The sequence below is a fragment of the Sporothrix brasiliensis genome (genome assembly GCF_000820605.1).
Source record: "Sporothrix brasiliensis 5110 chromosome Unknown Cont20, whole genome shotgun sequence".
NCBI lineage: Eukaryota > Fungi > Ascomycota > Sordariomycetes > Ophiostomatales > Ophiostomataceae > Sporothrix > Sporothrix brasiliensis.
The window spans coordinates 4801114-4816453 of record NW_024467139.1 but is presented as its reverse complement, the minus strand read 5'-3'; the positions used below and the strand labels follow the sequence as shown (position 1 = coordinate 4816453).

The 15340-nt window shown below is 57.9% G+C and overlaps 5 protein-coding genes across 5 annotated transcripts; 3 read left to right on the top strand and 2 right to left on the bottom strand.

Annotated features, from left to right (window-relative positions):
• Positions 1-191: 191 nt before the first annotated feature.
• On the bottom strand, positions 192-2174 carry SPBR_06884 (lysyl-tRNA synthetase, class II; the record flags this gene model as incomplete). Its single annotated transcript, XM_040765140.1, has 1 exon — positions 192-2174. The coding sequence occupies one exon, from the start codon at positions 2172-2174 to the stop codon at positions 192-194; it is 1983 nt and encodes a 660-aa protein (XP_040617260.1).
• A 706-nt stretch (positions 2175-2880) lies between these two features.
• On the top strand, positions 2881-3237 carry SPBR_08002 (mitochondrial intermembrane space translocase subunit Tim10; the record flags this gene model as incomplete). Its single annotated transcript, XM_040766253.1, has 2 exons — positions 2881-2978; positions 3051-3237. The coding sequence occupies 2 exons, from the start codon at positions 2881-2883 to the stop codon at positions 3235-3237; spliced, it is 285 nt and encodes a 94-aa protein (XP_040617259.1).
• Positions 3238-3762: 525 nt separating this feature from the next.
• On the bottom strand, positions 3763-6960 carry SPBR_06504 (sin3 complex subunit; the record flags this gene model as incomplete). Its single annotated transcript, XM_040764760.1, has 1 exon — positions 3763-6960. One exon carries the CDS (start codon positions 6958-6960, stop codon positions 3763-3765), a length of 3198 nt encoding a protein of 1065 aa, XP_040617258.1.
• Positions 6961-7864: 904 nt separating this feature from the next.
• SPBR_07157 (pre-rRNA-processing protein IPI3) lies at positions 7865-9391 on the top strand (the record flags this gene model as incomplete). Its single annotated transcript, XM_040765411.1, has 1 exon — positions 7865-9391. The coding sequence occupies one exon, from the start codon at positions 7865-7867 to the stop codon at positions 9389-9391; it is 1527 nt and encodes a 508-aa protein (XP_040617257.1).
• Positions 9392-12146: 2755 nt separating this feature from the next.
• On the top strand, positions 12147-14249 carry SPBR_06815 (protease s8 tripeptidyl peptidase; the record flags this gene model as incomplete). Its single annotated transcript, XM_040765071.1, has 1 exon — positions 12147-14249. The coding sequence occupies one exon, from the start codon at positions 12147-12149 to the stop codon at positions 14247-14249; it is 2103 nt and encodes a 700-aa protein (XP_040617256.1).
• Between the last annotated feature and the right edge of the window lie 1091 nt (positions 14250-15340).

Here is a 15340-nt window from a genome sequence, read left to right as displayed (position 1 = left end):
ATCTGGGATGGTAGCGTGACATAAAGCACGGCGTTTTTTGGATTCTAGCGAGCTTTTGTTTTGACGTTCATTCATATTCATTTTCAATGGTCATATTCATAATGTACTCCATGATATACACTATGACAGATATAATACAAGGCACTATTTTGAGATTCTTTCGAGAATATAGGGCTTCGAAATGCCACACCTCACTTCTTCATCGCCACAACGTGCCGCAGTGTGCCGAAGCTCAGGCAGTCGGCAATTCGCCGCGCACCCGCAAAGAGCATCACCAGCCGCTCGACGCCACAGCCCCAGCCGCCGGTTGGGGGCAAGCCGGACTCCAGAGCCGCAATGTAGTTATCGTCAACGGTGTTGTTGGATGCACCGGCCGTGTCCTCGACCTGCTGGGCCATTTTCCGGCGTTGCTCTGCCGGATCGTTCTCCTCTTCGTACATGTTGGCCAGCTCGCGGCCGTCGACAAACAGCTCGGCGCGAGCGGCGACCAGCTGGCCGGTTTGCGGGCAGACAAAGCTCTTGGCCAGGGGCGACATGCACGCCGGATGATGGGTAATGAAAAGGGGCCCGTCGACGTTGGCAAACGAGCGCGGCTCCAGGTGGTCGCCGGCCAGGCGGTCCAGCAGCCTGGCAAGGCGGCCCCCGTCGGCATCGCTAGTATCCTGTTCGCCGTTGTTGTTGCCCAACTGCGCGCGTAGTTGGTCATAGGCATCGGGCGCCGACAGGTCGGGGAAGGTGATGCCCAAGGCGGCCTCGAGAGAGGGTATGAACTCGAGCTGCACAAACGGACCGCCCGCGGCACAACGCGCAACAGAGTCTACTGATGCGCTCGAGACTGTGCCTGCCGCGCCCGCGTCCGCTTCTGCCTCGTCCCCCGCCTCAGCAGCGGACTGTAGGCCTGCGCCAGCCGGCGTCTCTTTGAACTGCAGCGCCGCCTGTGCCAGCTGGGCCATGAGCCGCTCCGTCTCGGCCATTAACCGGGGCAACGTCCAGTACGCAGCGTAAAACTCGCACGTGCTGAACTCGGGATTGTGTGTCGCATCGATGCCCTCGTTGCGGAAGGACGGGCCAATCTCAAACACTCGGTCGAGGCCGCCCACGACGAGTCGCTTCAGCCACAGCTCCGGGGCGATGCGCAGGCTGAGGGGGCGCGATCCCGCCGACGTTCCCGCCGAGGCAGCCGCACCGGCCTCGCCCTCGTCACCGGCCTGAGCATGGGCCGTCATAAACGGACGTGCTACGGCACCGCCCGACAGATCCGCCAGAATGGGCGTCTGCACCTCGACAAACTGCTGGTCCTCAAAAAAGGCGCGCATTTCGCGCAGAATGCGCGACCGGAGGCGCAGCGTGGCGGCCGCGCTAGGGTTGACGAGCAGATCAATGTGGCGACGCAGCGCCCGCTTTTCGGAGTCGAGCAAATGCGTCGGTAGCGGTGCCAGCGCGGGCGAGTACACGCGGGGCAGCGCATCGGCCGCCAGCGTGAGCTCGCCCGTGCCCGTGCGCATGGCACGGCCCGTCACGGCCACGTGGTCGCCGCGGTTCAGCAGGCGAGCGGCCTCTTTGAAGACTGCGGGTTCGACCGCTGTTGATGGCGAGTTGGCGTCCGCAGGCGTCCGCAGCTGGCGCAGATTGCACATAACCTGCACCTGCTCGCCTTCGTCCACTAGCTTGAGAAAGACCAGCTTCGCTCCGAGGCGCTGGACCGACAGCACGCGGCCAGAGAGCTCGACGCGCCGGCCCGGGACTTCATCGCCGACAGCGACGGAATCAAATTCGGCGCGAAACTGCGGCACGGAAAGCCTGTCGCCGCGGGGCTGGTACCGAGGGTAATGCAGAGCATCGGCGTCGGCCAGCTCCTTGACACGCAGGGCTACCGCCGATCGGTCCTCGACGACACTGGAGTCAGAGGAAGCCTCGATGCTGTCAGCTTTGGCCTTGTTACCGGCTTTGGAAGATGACAGCCTGGCGCCACACAGCCTCATTGTTTGTCCCCTTGGCGGGGAGCTCCTTTTCGAAGTGGCTTCTGTCAGGCCGCACGCAGTCTGGTAGAACCGCAGGTACGCCCTCTTGGCCGACGGCGAGCACGAGCGTGCTGCCGTGGACTGGATGTGCCGTGCCGCATACGGTCGGAGAAATAAGAGGCCCGGCAGGGCGGCGGAGACGGCGGCGCTCATGGCGGCGGGCAGCAAGACGTCATGCCGTGCAAGCAGCAGCCGGTCATCTTTTCGACGTGTTAGCAGGAACAACACTCGGCACAAGTTTGGGAAGACATGTGAGGCGGTGTAGGTAGTGTAACAAAAACTGGCAGCAGCAGGCCCAACTGTCAGAATATTGGCATTTGTGATCACGCCGCAAGCCGAAGCTGCAGTCAGTCGCAACGGTTCTAAGGTTTAATGCTTGTTCATCATAGTAGACGATCTGCTGCTGCTCAATTGTTTTTAAAAACGTGTAGATGGTGGAAGGGGATCTTACCAGAAAAAGGGGCGTGCTCAATGTGGTTGGGCGGCTGGTTTGTTGACGTTTAGAGATATGAAGCTCTGGAGCTTGTGCTGTTGGAGAGAAAAATTTGGCAGGCAGGACACGCCTCGAAAACGGCAGGGACCCACATCTATCAAATCGACCAATGACGGTGCAGATTATCCATCATGGACAATGTGCTCCATAAAAATGCAAAATAGACGAATCAGATGCCAGAGTCTGACTGGAGCATCGGGAAAAGGCCTAAAAAACGTCACTGGTTTTTCAAGATCCAACAACACGACAAAGCAGCACACACGACCTTCCCACGACGACTGCCTGACGACCGACCACGATCGCTTTGCGTTTCGGCCATTTGATACACAGCATCTTGTCCCTGACAGACCCGCCACAACCGCCATCATGTCGTTCTTTGGTATGGGCCGCCCGCAGCTCTCGTCGGCCGAGAAGATTGCGTCCGTCGAGGCCGAGATGAAGATGATGTCCGACATGCACAACCGGTACGTGCTGGACAGGCAGTGACAGGCAGTGGAACACGAACATGTGTGCTGAAATATACTAACCCTTCCCAGCCTCATCAAGGCCTGCGCCGCCAAGTGCGTGCCCACCGACTACCGCGAGAGCGAGCTCAACAAGGGCGAGAGCGTCTGCCTGGACCGCTGCGCGGCCAAGTTCTTTGCCGTGCACATGAACGTGTCGGAGCACATGCAGCAAGAGGCGGCAAAGCGCAATGCCGGCGGCGGCGGCGGCATGTTCTAAGGAGATGAACGGTTATGAAAATTCCAAAATAACAAAGAAAGCCACGTGAAAATGGGCCACATGAAAAAAAAAAAAAAAAAAAAAACGAACCCAACGACGAGGGCGATGATGACGACGCCATCTGTACATTAGAACACACACACACATTTCTCCTCTACTTCCATTCCTTTCTTTCGGGTCATAGGGTTGCAACACGGACGGGGTACGCGGCGAGCGATAGACATGGAAACAGACGAAAGATATGGGTATCGAAGCAGGCATATACTTTTGGGCGCAAAGAACAAGTAAGATATGACACGGCCAGCATGGCCCCAGGATACGAATGAAAACGAATAGAATGCGCCATACATATAGAGTGCGAGTACGCCCATGTACAGAAGAAAACTGGTGGAAATGAGAGCTGTCAAGCAAATGTAAGAAACGCCGTCGCTATCGCAAATGCGGTGCCGTGTATGTGCTTCAAGTCTGCTCTCACGTGTCTGTCCAACTCTTGGTGTTCCCCCTGTTCCCCCTCTCCCCCGTCGCCTACTGCCGACGGGGGCCGGCTTCGACAATGTTGGGCCCTGTGCCAATACCTGTCAGGCTGCGCACCGCCCAGTGCAGCCAGCTCTCCGTCTCCAGGTGGCTCTTGAGCTCTTTGGCCCGCCGTTCCACGTGTTCGACCTGCCGCGTAAACTGCCGCACGCCTTCCTCGACGTCTTGCACCTTGGACGCCAGCGACCCGATCTCGTACTCGACCTTGGCCATGAGCATCTCGACCTCGCGCACGGCTTCGGTCGTCTGCGCGCGCTCGATCCCCAAGAGGTCCTGGCTGTTGGCCTGGACGTGCTCGTAGGCGCCCGACAGCTGGAAGAAGACGCTCTGGACCTCTTCGATCTGCGTCTCGTACACGGCGTCGAGCGACTCGAGGGCCAGCACGCGGTCGACGACAACGGGGCCCACAACGTCCTTGAGTGCCAGAACATCTTGGTAGAGCCCCCGCTCCAGCGTCTGGGCCGTTACGAACCGGGACGACGCCGCGAGCAAGATCGCCTGGTCGTGGCTCTCGCCGGCCACGCTCCCAAGCCCACCCTCTTCGCTGTTCTTGTCGTCTTGGCCGTCTTTGCCATCTTTGCCGTCTTTGCCGTCTTCACCGTCCCCATCGTCCTCGTCACCGACCGAGGGGAAGTCGACAATCTCGTCCCAGCCAAGCACGGCCTCTTCGGCAGCGCTGAATGACAGCCGCCGTGGCCATACGAGCTCAAAGGGCAGCTTTTGTGGAAGCTGTTGCTGCTGTTCTTCTCGCTGGAGTGGCTGTTGCAGCATGTCTCGGCTGCATTCGCCGCCCGCTATACTGTGTCGACGGAGCAGGCCGACGACGCCCGGGCCCACATCGCGTTCGGCCTCGAGAATGGGGCCTTCCAGGTCGGAGCCGCCCGCCACGCTGCCCGCCACTGACGTGTCGGCTGTGGAGATGGCCATGTCCTTGCGCAGATGGCTGGCACGGCCGTTGGCCTGCGTGGAATACCCGGGAAGTCTTGCTGCCAACTGGGTCTCGAGGGCCGCCGTGGCGGCGGCTGCGATCGCGTCTGCGTCGGGATTGGGCCCTTGGGTGCCGTGTATTGTGCCGGGCATGCCAGCGTTGCGAAACAGCTTTTCGCCCATCTCGCGCTCCCTCTGAATGTTTCGGAGATACTCCTCCGGCTTGTTCTTCCACGTAAACGCACGGCCCACCATCACGGGGCTGTTAAGCGAAGCCTGTGCTAGGCCAGCAATGCCTGGATAAGCCATCGCGGAACCCGGGGCCATGGACGAGCCAGCACTTGACAATGCCGCCGAGGACGGGTCGGGGCTGAGAACACCACCCCCGCTGCCAAGCACACCGCCATCGTCGCGTGAGGGCCTGCTTGCATGGCCACGCAAGCCACCGCCGACAGCGTCGCGAATGCGTCCCAGTCCTGATCTTGCATCGTTCACCCGGCCTGCGACGCTTTTGAAAACGGTCCGCTTGCGCGGGTCCCGGTCACCGTCCCTATACTTTTCCCTGTCTCGATCGTTCGGGCTGTCATTGACACTAACAGCAGACCCGGGTGGGGCCGCCGAATAAACGGGCGTCTTTGTCTCCTTTTTGAATGGAGCCACGTCAGCAGATTCCGTCGTTGCACCAGTGGTCGCACTTGTCGTAAGAGCCTCGCCGATGGGCGGTTCCTCGCTGTCCAGGGGGACGGACTGCGCTCGTCGGCTGCTACCAATTGCCGCCGGGGTTGCTGGCTCTTCTCTGTTGGGCTCGGACGCTGGTGCCGCTGATGCAGGCGTCGCTGAAGCCGCCCCTTGTGCCCTGTCTTGGAAATGGTCCGCCAAGCCACCCAGTGGCAGGGTCGACGTCTGTGACCGGCGAGGCTTGCCGAACCACAGCCACTTGGGCCTCTCGCCGTAAATGTGGCTGATGAACTTGTCAATGTCCAGCGTCTCGATGTCGCCAATGTTTCCCTTGTCCTTGCCGCCCACCATGCCAAACACAAGCTCGCCGCGTTTTCCGCCGAACCCTTCGACTGTGGACTTGATTGCCTTTTGCACGCCCCAGCCGCCCTCGCCCGCGGCTGCCTTGGTCGTGACGCTGTGCAGGCGCCGCAGTGTCTGGTGGTCCAGCCGCCGCGTCCGCTCCAGTTTCACGTCCTTTTGAAAGGACCCGATGCCCTTCTTCATATTGTCCACGTCAAAGACGTCCTTGGACACGGATGCGCCGTACCACGCCAGACGGCTGCGCGCGCCCATCAGCATGCCCAGAAGCGCCGCCACGGTCGCAGGGCCCAGGATGCCGTCGGTCGGCTCCGCATTGTAGTACTCGGCGCCGACCTCGGTCCACCAGTCGCCCACGGCCGTCTCCGTCACGTCACACAGCAGGCCGTCAATGTACTGCGACTCGAGCATGCCAAAGATGAAAAGCGCCGTCTGGCACTGCTTGATGAGCTCCACGACAGACTCGGAAAACGGAATCTTCTCGCTGGTCTTGTACAGCGACTGGAACTTTTCCTGCGTGGCGCGTGTCGGTTCCGAGAGTGTCAGACCGGAGCGGCCCGAGCAGCCCAGCCGCTTCAGGTCCTCGTTGACGATGAAGTCCTGGCGATGCCTGCGGATGTCGCCGTCGCGAACAGCAATCACGGTCAGCGCCGACGGGAAGCTGCTGAGGTTCGTGGCCATAATCTCGCCAAACGGAGAGTCCTTGGGCCGCGCGTGGTACTGCTGCATCGTCTTGAAGTACATCTTGAGGCGGGCCGACCACTCGTTGTCGTTCGCGGGGATGGAGAGCACGCCGACGACGACGGCATGATTCGGGTCGCCCGTGTAGGTGGCAATCACGATGGTCGGCGACTGGCGCGAACACACCCACTGCTCGACGAGGTACAGCTCGTAGCCGACGAGGCTGGCGCGGCGGTCGACCACACTGATGCAGGGGTCTTGTTCGAGATACCGGAAGGACACAGGGTCCGGGGTCACCACATGCCGCCGATTGGGCGCGGGGGCCGACGAGGCCATGCCGGTGGTCTCCACTCTTGTCGGCATAATGGCTGAAAGGGCGGTCAAGTTGTGCGGGTCGAAGTTGCTGTTGCTGCTGTACGGGTAGGTGTCGTCAACAATGCCGGGCCGCGAGTGTCTCTGCCGGGCAGCTATGATCTCCTCCTCGCGCTCGCGGTGACCACGGCTGTCCGGCTGGACCATCGGCATACCGAATCGAAACGACATGGCTGTATGTAGAGCGTCTGTCTATATGTGTCGAGTCTCTCAACAGTGTGAAGCCGAAGTCGTCTGTCCTCGAGGCGGCTGGGGATCGTCAGAGCTGCAGCTGTCAATGGGGCCAAGCTCTCTGCATCGTCGACAGTGCACCGGCGCTTCTAGCAGGATCGCAGTCAGGCGGGGTGTGTTCCCAGGTCCAGTTCGAGGAGCGTCGTCGATAGGAGACTGCACATTGGATGTATCGGTTGGAACAGCTCGACGGCGTAGTTTGTGTTGTGTTGGTTCGATCGGACGGAGGCCTGGGAGAAGGAAGGACCAGGAGGTTAATTATGACGAAAGAGTCCAGGCTGCGGTTGAACGGAGCAATAACGCCCGGTATTAGGCCTGTGCTACAGGGGGGCTTAGCGCATTCAACACGTTCAGCACCACGGCGCAACCCCACCAGCGTTCCGCCCTGGTTTCTCCTTAGCGGCAGTTTCGCATGTGACTTGGCAAATTGAATGGCTGCAATTATTGGCATGTGCCCCACATCCTACTTGAGCTAGAGACGGAAGGAGCGATACAGAAAAAAACTACGGATAAGAAAAAAAAGTTGAGCTTCGTCGACATCACGGTGAGCATAGAAAAGAGTATAAGCAGTCGGCAAGAAAGCGAACAAAGGCGAAAAGCCGGGAAGTGAACGGCATATTTAAAAGTACATTCAAGAGTACATTGACCTTCCTTTTTTCATATATGTGTTGCACGACGGCACTCCTTCCAAATTGAAGCCACATTTCTTCGACAGCCCAGGAACAGGGAAAGAGCGAATCGATCAACAGGGGAAGGTGCATTTTGATCAGCAACGTCCTTACCAGTCGCGACCGGGAGCACCTCCGAGACACCTCCTAATAGCCTCTCGCCACAAACTTCCGTCATGCTCTCCGAAGACTTTTTCGCCGCCGTCTGCGGCCCGCCATTGACCAGCAACACGGCCATTGCGCGCGACGTCAACATCTACCACCAGACACTCAGCCCTGCCCACTCCGTCCAGGCCACCTTCAAGAAAAGCGCCACACCCGTCGGCGGCCTCGCCGTCAGCACAGCTCACGTCTTTGCCGCGCAGCAGGACCGCGCGTATGTGCACGTCTACTCGCGGCTGCGCGGCGGCCAGGAGACGTTTGTGCCCATGCCGGACAAGGTGCGGTGTGTGACGCTCGCGGGTGACGACCAGGGTGTCCTGGTGGCCGGCACAGTCGAGGGTCGACTCATTCTGTGGGAGACGCGGACAGGGCGGCTGGTCACGACGCCGCCATGCCATGTGCAGGCGGTGACGACCCTGGCCTCGACACCATACCACATTCTGTCCGGCTCCGAAGACTCCAATGTGCACGTCTGGTCGCTACCGCAGCTTCTGGCGTTGGGGGCCAAGGAGGGCGAAGGGGCAGACGAGGCAGAGCCGGAGCGGACGTTGGCGCGGCACCGGACCGCAGTCACGAGCCTGGCGGTGGGCGGCAGCAGCGGCCATCTGGACACGAACCTGTGCGTGTCGGCGAGCCGCGACAAGACGCTTGTGCTGTGGAACTACCAGACGGGTGTGGCCCTGCGCACGCTCCTGTTACCGGCGGTGCCGCTGTGCGTAGTGCTGGACCCAGTGGCGCGAGCGCTCTACGTGTCCACGGACGACGAGTCGACATCGGGTGCCTCCGCCAGTGGTGGCTCGCTGTTTGCCGTTGAGCTGTTTGGCGACCGGCCACTGCTGGGGGCGCGCGCCGCCGAGGCGTCGTCGACGGCTGTGTCCGTGTCGACGCCGTTCGGCACAGTACCCAGCGACGCCGGCCCGGCATCGTGCCTGACGGTGAGCTACGACGGTGCCACGCTGCTGTCGGGCCATCCCAAGGGCCGTATCATGCAGTGGAACCTGGGCGATGCGGGTGAGGAGAAGACGACGCTGCCGGTGGAGCTCTCCAACCTCAACGCAGCCGTGACCAACGTGATGTTTGTCCCGCCAGCATTGCCTTCGGCTGCGTCTGTGGTGCCGCCGCAGACGAGCATCCAGACTGTAGTCAAGCCGTCGCAGATGGGTCGCGACTACACCGTGACGGCGCGGTTCGACGAGGTGGCCTTTGATGGCCTGGGTGGCGACGCCGACGCCGACGTGACTGCACAGGAGACGGCTGCCTTTGACGCGCTCATCAATCAGCCCGGGTTTCCAGCCGACACATTGGACAAGGCCATCCTTGCCTTCCAGCAGCAGCTGGGCGAAGGTGCTGGCAGTGGCAGTGGTGCCATCAGCAGCAGCCGCAAGCCGGCCGCTGCAGAAACGACAATTTCAAACAGCGACGCCGCCGAGGCCGACCTCCGGCGGCAGAACGCGGAGCTGCTGGAAATTGTCAACGAGCAGCAGGCGCTCTACCAAGAGGCCATCCAGCGCTATACCGAGCTCAAGGCCTCCCGGTCATGAATGCACGCGCGATAAGCAAAGCATCTACAAGATCCATGGCGATGCAAAAAGGCGTGCCTCACACAGCCACATAGCCTCACATCGTTTCTCCTATCCGTACATCCGAGTCGGGGAAACAAACCGGGGAAATCGGAGAAATATTGCTTCCAAAGCATCTCAAAGCAGCACAGAAACACGACGCAAGGTTCAATTCTTCAAATCTTGCTATCGAACCCCCGTTCGAACACAATCTCTCTGTTGGTAGGTGACAGAAAAGGGAGCTGAAGCCTCGTTTCTTCTCTCATTTGGTCAAGAACGGCCTCAACCGTTTTCACCTGATTATTCAAACAATCTGGATTCTGTTCTTTACGACATCCTTTCTGTGCTTTTTTCTGACATTGTCGACATTCAACAGCTTGCGTTTCTATTCTGGTGGGGCCTAGCCCTGAGGCGGTTTCAGAATGGAGCGGGCCGGGGTTGCAGGAACAGGCGAAGAAGCAGGAACACGCAGAGGCGGCCGTAGAATTCGAAAAATCGAAAACTACGGAATATTACCAGACACTATGCAGAACCCCTGTGCCTGAACGCACGGCCCCGAACGGCAATTAAGACGACAGGAATGCAACACTTTGAACTGGAGAGCGACAGCACAGGCCAGAAGTCAAAAAAGAATAGAAACACTGCTACCCAGTCAGCTGCGGCAAAACACCTTTGCATACGAATGAATGCAAGTGCATACGACACAGACCCTCTTATCTGGTGCGATGCGAACGACACATTCAGAGCAGTATTTTAACTCCACGGGACCGCTGTTTCTATTTTTGTAGGCCCCCTGTCGCCGTCACCCTAGCCGCCCAAGACGAATTGCGTACCCTGCTTCAGATTTCGACTAGCTGACGACGAAGGATACCCTGTTGGACGTCAACGAGCACTCACATTAGTAGAGAAACAATGACAGGCCCAGGCATAGAATATAAAAGTGGCACAGGTAGAGGGAATTCAGGAAGAATTCAAGGGAAATAAAGGAGACCGGGATCAGACTTTCAGGCGAAAATAAGCGGAAAAACTGCATCGAAAAGAAAACTGCATCCAATCCAGCCACAAAAACAATCTATGTGAAAAGAACGACATGCATCGCACGAAGTTCACTGTAGATGCGAGCCATGGCAAACCCGATGCACGTTATCTGCTCATATTGCGCATGATAGACCGCCTTGTCGCTCAAGAAAACGCGGCTCGGGCTGGGTTTGATGCGCCGCATCGCCAAAATGCAACCTCCTTTTCCGTCCTCTGTCTTTACTTCGTCTCTCTCTCTCTCTCTTCGTGCCTCTCTCTCGTCTTCTCTTCCTAGCCTTCTACTCCGAGTTTCGTGCTCGTTCCTCCAGTTCTCTTCCACCTGTCGATCTCTCTTCATCCATTTTGCCTCGTGCCATCGGTTTGTGCCTTTTGTGCCTTTTTGGTCATTCTTGCCTGTTAATTTGCTCCCGGCCCCTTACCTCCGTCTTCCGTTCGCCGGCTTTGACTCTCCGGCCTCTGCCAAGGGTCTTTGGCTGCGTTGTCTCTTGCTTTTCTTGCCATCAGGCGTTTCTTCCTCATCACCCACGCTGCACATCTTGAGCATCCTGTGAATCCATCATCTATCTAGAACCGATATTTCCTTGTTTTCTTCACCCTCCCATCCTCCTTTATCTTGGCAAAATGGCCCATTCTAGATCGTACTGAGCGTGACCTTTTTTGGCAGAAACTTACAAGATGGAGATCAGATACTTTGTGCTTCGCAGTGAGCACAGCGACGCCTCCCTTTTGCTCTCCAATATCCACTATCATTCTATTCTTCACCGTCAATATTGCAGCCGCGTTTTTTATCATTTTCTCCCAGCGCGCTGAAACCCGTTTCACAACGCCCAAGAAAGAAAGTGGACACACGTCTGCCCGGGAGAACATCTTCCAAGTGGCTCTCTCGCCTCGTCCCAATTGCCAATTCGTACCTCCCATTCTCAAGCCAATGTCTATATCCATGCTCGTTATTATTTTTTTCTGCTTTTTTTTTCTTGGTCTTCCGGGTGGGGGCAGTGCCGGCATCGTGCACAGGCGCCGCGACCCTCTTCCAAACAAAGGCGAGCGGAGGATCTCAAACACTCCCCCCAGAGATTGCCCATGATAGGAGACGTCCTTACATGAGGCGTAGCCAAGACGAACGTAGCAAGCTTAGTGCAGTGTGCAGTGTACAGTGTGCAGTGTGCCGTAGCTGTAAGAAGTAGATATGCTTGTCGCATAGAGAATAGATCCACCTTTGAATATCATAAGCCCATGTCACCACCATGGGTTGGCTGCATGTGGACGAGGTTTCCTCATTCGTCTTATTTTCCGTTCCTTTCTTCCTTTTGTTTACCTCTCTCTTCTTTTTCCTTTCCTTTTTTGGCTTTCTTCCCTTCTCTCTCTTTGAATCTATTTCTTTCTGCTCTCTCTTTCGTTGTCGTCGTCGCCATTCGCTTTGGCTTTTGTTTGTTTTCTTGCCTTCTTCCCTTCTTTCTCTTAACATTCTCTCTTTTCCTTTTCTTCGTTCCTTTCTCTTCGTTCCTTTTCTTCTCTTTTCTCCTTTCGTTTATCATATTGGGACTCTGGTAAGGCCAGGTGCCATCGCCTTCCCACTGTCTTTCATTTTCGTCTCTCCTTTTGTTGATCGTCTTTCTCATATACACTCATTTTTTGTTTGTTTGTTACGTCCGATTTTCTATTTTCCTGTACATAGTGCTTCTTCGATCCCTCTTTCATCATGAAGTTCGACCTCCTTGCTGCCGTCCTGGCTACCCTGGCGGTAGCCGAGGGTGCCACCACGGGCGGCGGCCGATTCCGCTCTCGCCATGTTGTCCACGAAAGCCGCGCCGTCGCCAACTCACACACCTGGAAAAAGGCGGCACGCCTGCACCACAAGACCATATTGCCCGTCCGGATTGGTTTGACCCAGAGGAACCTGCACCGTGCCGAGGAGTTCATCCACGACGTCTCGCACCCAGACTCGCCCAACTACGGCCGCCACTGGACGCAGGAAGAAGTTGCCGACATGTTTGCGCCGCCACAAGAGGCCATTGACGCTGTGACGGCGTGGGTGGCCAGTGAGACGGGGCTGCTGCGGGACGCCATTGCACTGTCCCGGGGACGCAACTGGGTGCAGTTCAACGCCAGCGTGTCGCAGCTCGAGTCTCTGCTGAAGACCGAGTACCACGTGTACCAGCACGCGAACCACGGCGGACACCACGTGGCGTGCGACCAGTACCACGTGCCGGAGCACCTGCAGGAGCACATTGACATTGTGATGCCGACGGTGCATTTCGACGGGCGGCAGGGCGCCGGGCGGACGACCAAGACGGAGGCGCTGGCAGACGAGCACCAGACCGAGCTCAAGCGGCGGGCCATTTCGCAGCGGTGGACGGACGCTACGGGAGGAGCCGCTGCCGCCCGCCCGCGGTTCCACGCCCGCGGCAAGCAGTCGTCGTCAGTCGCGGCAGCCCCCACGTCGTCTCCGGCACCTAAAGACAACAGCGCGCCTTCCACACGCCCGCAGCGCGGCATTATGGGCGCGCCCACCGACGCGTCGCTCACCAAGCAGGGCGCCGTCATCAAGAACGCGCTGATGGACCTCAGCCAGTGCGACACAATGATCACGCCCGCCTGCCTCCAGGCGCTCTACAATACGCCGGCCGGCACGCTCGCGGCCAGCAACAACTCGCTCGGCATCGTCGAGTACACGCCGCAGGCCATCCTGCAGTCGGACCTCGACCTCTACTTCTCGCAGTTCCAGCCCAAGCTGCAGGGCACGAGCCCCATCATCAAGCTGCTCGACAACGCCGTCGTCCAGACCACCAACCAGAGCTTCAGCTTCAACGGCGAGTCGGCGCTCGACCTCGAGTTCGCCATGGCCCTCATTTTCCCGCAGCGGGCCACGCTCTTCCAGGTCGGCGACCTCGTGCAGGGCGGCAGCTTCAACAACCTGCTGGACTCGCTCGACGGCAGCTACTGCGCGTTTGAGGGCGGCGGCAGCACCAACGCCAACATCGACGGCCAGTACAGCGCCGAGGTCAACTGCGGCACCGCCGCGCCCACCAACGTCATTTCGACGAGCTACTCGTACAACGAGGGCGACCTGACCGCGGCCTACGAGCAGCGCCAGTGCAACGAGTACATGAAGCTGGGCCTGCAGGGCGTCACTGTCATCTACTCGTCGGGCGACTTTGGCGTGGCCGGCAACGGCGACGCGTGCATTGACGCCACCACCGGCGCCTACAACAACGGCACCTCGGGCCTCTTCAACCCGTCCTTCCCGGGCACCTGCCCCTACGTCACGTCCGTCGGCGCCACCGAGCTCGTCAACGGCACGTCCGTGCGCGGCGCCGAGTCTGCCTGCCAAAAGGTCATCTTTTCCGGCGGCGGCTTCTCCAACGTCTTCGGCATGCCCTCGTACCAGCAAAAGGCCGTCCAGAGCTACATGACCAACGCGGCCCCGCCCTACGGCGCCAACCGCTTCAACAACTCGGGCAACGTCCGCGGCTATCCCGACGTCTCGGCCAACGGCGCCAACTACGTCACCGCCGTCAACGGCAACTTTACGCTGTCCTTTGGCACCTCCGCCTCGGCGCCCGTCTTTGCCGCCATCATCAACCTCATCAACGAGAAGCGCATCGAGGCCGGCAAGGGCCCGGTCGGCTTCGTCAATCCGGCGCTGTATGCCAACCCCAGTGTCCTCAACGACATCACGTCCGGCAACAACCCGGGTTGCGGCACCAACGGATTCACGGCTGTGCCTGGCTGGGACCCGCTGACCGGCCTCGGCACGCCCAACTACCCTGCCATGGAGAAGATGTTCTTGAGTCTGCAGTGAACGAACAAACAACGGGCAAAGGGATTGGCTGGGGTTAGGGATTAGAGTTCCGGGCTTTCTTTTCCGGCCAGCATCGTCACAGGAACAAGGACGTACTGGACTGGCTGGTTTCATTTATTATTTTCGTTTCTTATTTCTTTTTATATGGTCTGCATTTCTACATATTTGCATATTCCGCTTCAACTACGTATGAACTCATCACTTTGATATGAAATATTACGCTGTATTTGTGTCACAGTCCGACATGCCAGTTTCGCTCCCGTGAATCGATAAACCGTGAGGCCTGCACGTTTATGACCTACGATCAGCAACTTTGTTATTAAAGCGTTGATAGTGGCAAGTCATGGAACAGGATACAATAAGCAAAACAGGATTGGTCAATTCAGAAAAATGCCCCCTCAACAAGATGTGAGCGCAGAGCTGCCAGAAAATAATTGAAAAGGATTCCAATACCAATATCAATATCAATACCAAACCAAAGTCAGAATGAAAAACGAACAATAATAATAGTAGTAGTAGTAAAATAAATAAACCACAAGAGCGGATGATCGCTGTGACCCGTGATCCACAGCCATTCTACGGCCAGCAAAATGCAGGACAAGAACAAAACGCCCTTTTCCCTGCAGCAACCGTTTTAAATACTGAAAATCCCGCCAAATAATGCATCCCGCTCTCGCCCCACGGTGAGGTGGTTCAGAGATGACAGCCTTTGCCAAGCAAAAAAGTGTAACACGTGAGACAAAGTGAGAAACCCAGCCAATGATGAGATAACTTCCAAAAACCCCCAGGCCAAAACGATGAAGGAAAAAAAAGAAGCCAAAATAATTGAGCCAAAAATGGGTAAACAAAGGTAAACAAAAAGGTATCCCCCTATGCAATGCGACCCAAGAAGTGCAGAGTAATATAAAGGGGACGAATCAAATAGACCACCTAGACATGGAAATAAGAAAATAGCGCAGTGACCCATGAAGAACAGGGTGAAAAATCGGAGATGCCCAAAATGTGACAAGACAGTCGCTGTTGCATGCCCATGCCGTCGCAAAATGCCAGATAGGACAGATCCATTCAACCCAGAGTGAGAGCAGTGACAC